This window comes from Abrus precatorius, unplaced genomic scaffold (genome assembly GCF_003935025.1).
Source record: "Abrus precatorius isolate BTA unplaced genomic scaffold, Abrus_2018 Scaffold9, whole genome shotgun sequence".
Classification (NCBI taxonomy): Eukaryota; Viridiplantae; Streptophyta; class Magnoliopsida; order Fabales; family Fabaceae; genus Abrus; species Abrus precatorius.
Window position 1 is genome coordinate 9,145,345 of NW_020874439.1, and position 6,058 is coordinate 9,151,402.

Genomic DNA, 6,058 nt, shown 5'->3' on the forward strand with positions numbered 1-6,058 from the left:
GTCAAATTAGGTCAATCAGATTTTTTTTATATAAAAAAAGAAAAGGCAGAAAGCAACTCACTCAAGATCGCACAATTTCACATGAAAGATCATGTGGTCCCACCAAAATGTGCTCCAGTCCAGGATGAAGATCGTTGGACTTGTGGCAGATCGTACAAGCGTACAATCTTATGTGTTAACTTGCAATTTTGACTACCATGGTCATGGCACAATTAGAAAGGAAATTACCTCGTAAAATAATTCCTAACAACACTCTGCTTTAAGAATAATGACTCACATTTTATGCATAAAAGTAGATAATAACAATTTCATAAAAAAAGATTGTACTCCTGTGAATCAATGCAAGCACAGTAGCAGCAATAGAAGGAATATTTGAGACTATTGAAGCAAAATTCAGTGCAGTGCTTTTACAACTGATGATTATCTCTAAATAGATTCTTCTCTTTTGAGAGCCACTTTTATCAGTTAGCTATAAAAAGAACATATTTCTTCCGATGTTAGCAAGTAACTGATTTGCATGTCAGACTGCTTGTTTAACACATAACATAGCAAATCCATGTTTATGTTGTCTATGTATTAACTGTCTCCAGCTTCAAACCTTCAACCTTAGTAGTGAAAAAATTCAATGCCAGAGCCATCATAGAAAAAGGGAGAGTCTATTGCAAGTTAAATGCCTATTGTCACTCCTCTTTAAATCATTTTTATGTAAAATACTCTTTTTATTGGTTAATTAAATTAATAATAATAATACTTAAATAACGAGTGACAATAAATATTTTTGCAGAACAAATGTCCTTAGATATTAGTCATTTACTTCCCATAGTTTAATACAGTCAATGCTGCAACTGCACTTGGGCTGTAGTCAGTATATGTACTCGAATTTTGTTGTGGAAGTTTGTACTTCATTCTCTCTGAAGGCAATAGAAGCTTGACAAACTTCTGGGCTGCAATTATTTGTTCTTCTCGACAGCCGCTGTCGTGTATTAAATCTCTGTAATATAGAGTCAAGAACAAATGTCAAACATTCCAATGAGGAATACTGCCCCCAACTAATAAATTCTGAACTATTGAGACATTTAAACTCTGTTGTGTTATTCAATTTCTTCTCAAATTACGATTGAAATAGTGATAATTTGAATTTCACCCTTACTTGAGCAACAAGGCTAGGTTTGCCGGTTTGCAAGATTGAAAGAGTGCTTCAGGAATAATGGCTGAGTTCAAAAGAATATTCGGAAGTGAAATGTATTGTATCTTTGCTTTGTACTGAATAAACCATTCTGTCAAAATATGGGCACGATATGCCACAACACAAGGTAATCGTGCAAGCTGCAACTCAACAGCAACAGTCCCAGATGTGCATAACGCAACTCTACTTGCCTGAAATTCAGTTAATTTAAATTAACTAGGTACAAAATGCAGTCTTCATGCATAATATGAAATAATTTATGCAGGTCACCTAGTTGAACATGAAACCTGTAGTCAAAATAAATTTATCTATATTCACAATGTTAGTTGGGCGTATCAAAAACAAATCCAAGGCCATACAAGGTATCTTACTTTGGTCTTACCTACACCACCTGCACTTCTATATATAATACAGGATCATTGTAATGAATTTATTAACATTGAATACATAGGGGACTAGGAAACAGAAGAAAATGGCCAAACTCAATTTAGGCAACAATTAGAGCAGAATTGCCGGAGAACTATTGGGAAACCAACATTTATTGTGTCATTGCAAGTTTAGATTTAACTGTCCACCAGAACTTAAGTAAGCTAGAGTCTGTAGACATTCTATAATGGACCATAAGAACAACTGTCACAACCATCTGTTTATATCAGAAGTATTAAACCAATTTTCTACTTCTACATGGTTTGGCAAAATGAGTTAAAATGGAAGTATTGTGGGACAAAGGGGCTTACACTAAAAGCATCATATCTCAGTTGTGTTGTTCCACCTGGAACCAATACTACAGGCACAGGCCATCTATGAATGGCACCAGCAATGAAATTTTCCACGTGCTCATTAGGCGCAACATGAATGACCGTCAGCAATTGTGGAACCATGTCTTTCATCAGTTCCACTGTGTTTGAAAAGATGGGAAGCATCCGGCTGACTTCTTGTACTCTGCTTCCAGGAAGCAAGCTAATGACAGTGGCCCCTTTTGAAGTTAAAAATGATGTGAAGACAAAGCTAATTACGACTTTAATGTCAAACAAAATAGCAAAACTATATCCAGATAACTGATTTCATGTCGCTTTTCTAACTAAAAATAACTTTTGCTCCAAAATCATGATTTTGGCACATCAAGCTATACCAAATATCCCGAAGGAGAGCAGAAAAGCAAAATCGTTAAATTGATGAAATGTTAAAACATAAAATCGTACAAGTGAGTACAAAAATCAATAAATTAGTAAACTTTCTTAAAGATAAGTATGTTAAGTTTTGGAGCTTCATTTGATTAGAGGTACCTGAGGGCACTGCATGTTTAGTTCGGAAGTCTTCACCATTTCCTTCAGCCTTCCATTCATGAACTGAGGATTTGTTTCTCTGAAAATATATCCAGCATTTACTTACAAAACTAAACCATTATAGTACAACTAGATGAGAAAATTTTGCTAGGTAAGACAGAAGAATAAAATATATACATAACAATCCTTAAAATCACTAATTAACACATGCATGCTTTATGATAAAGCTAGTAACAACATTATAAAAATATTCCAAGTCATACCAAATTCAATTCCAGAACATCTTCCAGCACTGGGTGTCCAATAAATGTTGCAGACAATCCATTTAATCTACATATTTTGTCCTCATTCGGAAGTATGCACAAAAGATGATCCACAAATTCTGCTAGTCCTCCGAGTCTCGCTTCACCTCCCTTCCATGCCCAAAATGATGGTGCTACATAGTGAAAGTGTACTGGCAAATGCCACTTTTGCTGCCTGTATCTAGCTGCAATAGGCATTCCCCATTTGTATATATTGTAACTCTATAAAACAAATATGCTGCAGTTATTCCTGCAAATTGGGTCGATTAGTAATTGTACCTCTTAGCTGTTTCAAGAACCGGAAAGAAAATCCCTTAGAATCAATAGTTAATACAACGTGAGGCTCAAATAGAGCAGCTGCTTCTACTGTTTCTTGCAGTTTTACCTGAAAATTAACATACCCTTACATGTGTAACATCAAATTTTTTAAACACAAGCTTCCAGTGTAATTCAAAATATGGTAAAAGAGACCTGATACCCCTTCAGCAATAAAAGTAGAAACTAAATATCTAAGCTATAGTTGCTCTGCAATCAAGGAATAACACACACTGGCTATGTTGTGTCATACCCGTTTCGAAAACAACCATTTCAGATACTTAACGGACACTTCGAATACCCCTATCTATTAACACTTTTTTTACCTTCAAATTTTAAACAAATATACTAAAACAAATGTAAATATCGCAATAACTAATAAAAATAGTAGCATTTTACTAAATTTTCAACCATTCATACTCAAATTTAAAACGCCAATTCTCTCTTTTGATTTAAGATGTGTTTTATGTTAATTTTATATCAACTTCATAACAACATTATAGCTGTGCTGTGTCCTATTTGCTGTCCGTGTATTGTATCCATCTGTTTTAGTTAGAAAAACCAATATATTCATACTGAAAACTCCAGTTATGTAATATTGAACAAATTCTCAGACTTATCAGAAAACAGACTCAAAATCATAGCTTCTGTTTTTGTGTTTTTATTTTATTGTTTTTCTCATACTAGGTTTAGACAGCTACATTTATTTGTTCACGGGGAATAATTCCAATTTGCAACTTTTGCCCTTCAAATTCCAAGCACAGACTCAAAACAACTTGCCATAGTTTTTGATACTAAAACGCTAAACAAAATACTTGTTACTCACTCTGATTCTATTCAAATGTGGCAATAGCTCCCAAAGTCCCATTACCGAGATATCCTCAATAGGAAACACAGATTGCAACCCTTCACTGGCCATCTTAGCCCTGAAATTGATTAAACATTAAAATTATTTTCTTTTCGTTTTTTAAGGAAAAAAATTGCTAATAACACAATCTTTATGATTTTTAATAAATAAACAAAATTATTTAAAAAATATATTATTAGGTGATAAGTCTCCCAGACATTGGTTAAAATATTGTAAGTAAAAAATTGTTATTAAAATTTGTATTTGACTGCATTGAAAATTAAAAAAACAAAGTATATTATTTAAAATTTTTCTTAAAATTTTATTATTTTTACTTAACTATTGTTCTCAAAATACCGGTAAGCATTTATTTATTTTTTAAATATCAAAATAATTTTAAAAAATGATCAATTACGAATCGAAAGTAGTTTAACATTTTAAGAAATAAACTTATCATAAAAAAAAATATGTTGAAAAGGGGTATTTGAACAATATTAAAAAGAAAAAAAGGCAAAGAGAAGGACGAAGAGTAGATTTACTTACTTACCCACCAACGCCAGCGAAGCGAAGAGGGAAAGGGGAGAGAAGTTTAAGCTTTGCCATGAGACGAGAAGCAATGGAATCGCCAGAAACTTCGCCGGCAACGAGGAAGAGCCTCAGTTCCCCATCTCTTACGGCCATGTCTATGGGAGCTTTGGGCATCGATGAAAACCGCCGCAAACTCGCACAGTTTGGGTACCATTCGCATTTTCTTCTCAACAAAGCCAACGTCATCTGAGGGACCCACCTAGAGAGCATCGTTAACCATGGACGATGTGCACGGTAAGCTTTTGCTGCGAAAAAGTAACATATTTCACCGATTGTATCTATAGTTTATTATAAAAAAGTTTATTGTATAAAATAATGTGTTTAGAATATGCTAGATAAAAACTAATTTTAAAATAATTATTGGTGTTCATTAAATTATAAAATAAATATATAAAGTTACGTGTAACAGTTTGTATTCAAAATAATTAATTATTAACCATAGAATAAAAATAAAAGTTAACTAAAAATAATATATTAACTTTTAATAATAAATTTCAAAATTTTACTTATGTTTAAATAATTTATTTTACTTATTTTTAATAAAATATTTTTAAAAAATAATTAAGAATTATAAGTTAATTTCTTAAAATTATCCGAGTGGAATTGCATTGAAATTTTTTTTTATATTATAATTCACTTCCAAAATCTTTTCGTATTAAACTTTTCTTTAAACTTTGAAATAAATTAAATTTTTTTTCAAACTTAAAAGAATAATATTTAATGAATAATAATAATTTATAATATTTATCTAATTTAATTTCTTAAACATATACTAAAATCTCTAATATTTGTATCATACTTGTTAAGATTTCATTAGACGTTCTAACTAATTTACTTCTACTCATCATTATTTAATTTAGATAAACATAACACACATATATATATATATATAAATAAAATATTTCACATAAACCTTTATTTGTAATACTAAATAAGTCATACTAATAAATACTCATCTTATATTCAAGTTCTATAAAAATATTAATACACACAACACATAATATAAATGAATTAGTCTTATATTTTAAGTTTGTTAGAACAAATTGTTCTAATATTATTTTTTAATATTTTTAATTTTTTATTCATATAAGTAATAATTTATAATGAAGAACAAAAATAAAGTGAATTTTTTTATATTTATAGTTTAAAGAATAAAGAAAAAGATAAAATTTACATTTTTATTATTTAATTCATAAAAACTTAAAGGTATGTAAAAAAATTTAAAAGAAATAATTTTAAAATTTTAAATTCATTAAAAAAATAAAAACTAAAATTTATATCTTAACAATTTACTTAGTTCATATTACATATACGTATAAATTTTAAAATATAAACAATATTGTCTTTCAGTAAAGTAAATTTTTATCTAAAATTGAATATAAACTATAATTAAAATAATTAATTACCAAATATTACATATACATTTTAAATAAATAATTATAATAAAACTTATCAAAATATTATACATTTAAAATAAATAATATAAAAATAATTATATATATCTATATCAACTTTAAATGAAAACTCAATCAGA

At 29.7% G+C, this 6,058-nt stretch overlaps 1 protein-coding gene across 1 annotated transcript; it reads right to left on the reverse strand.

Moving 5' to 3' along the window:
• Window positions 1-286: 286 nt before the first annotated feature.
• On the reverse strand, window positions 287-4,833 carry LOC113850395 (probable lipid-A-disaccharide synthase, mitochondrial). Its single transcript, XM_027480929.1, has 8 exons — window positions 4,484-4,833; window positions 3,916-4,015; window positions 3,054-3,159; window positions 2,736-2,959; window positions 2,473-2,551; window positions 1,924-2,162; window positions 1,151-1,377; window positions 287-991 (listed from the first exon to the last, which is right to left on the reverse strand). Exons 1-8 carry the CDS (start codon window positions 4,732-4,734, stop codon window positions 811-813), a joined length of 1,407 nt encoding a protein of 468 aa, XP_027336730.1. The 5' UTR covers window positions 4,735-4,833; the 3' UTR covers window positions 287-810.
• Between the last annotated feature and the right edge of the window lie 1,225 nt (window positions 4,834-6,058).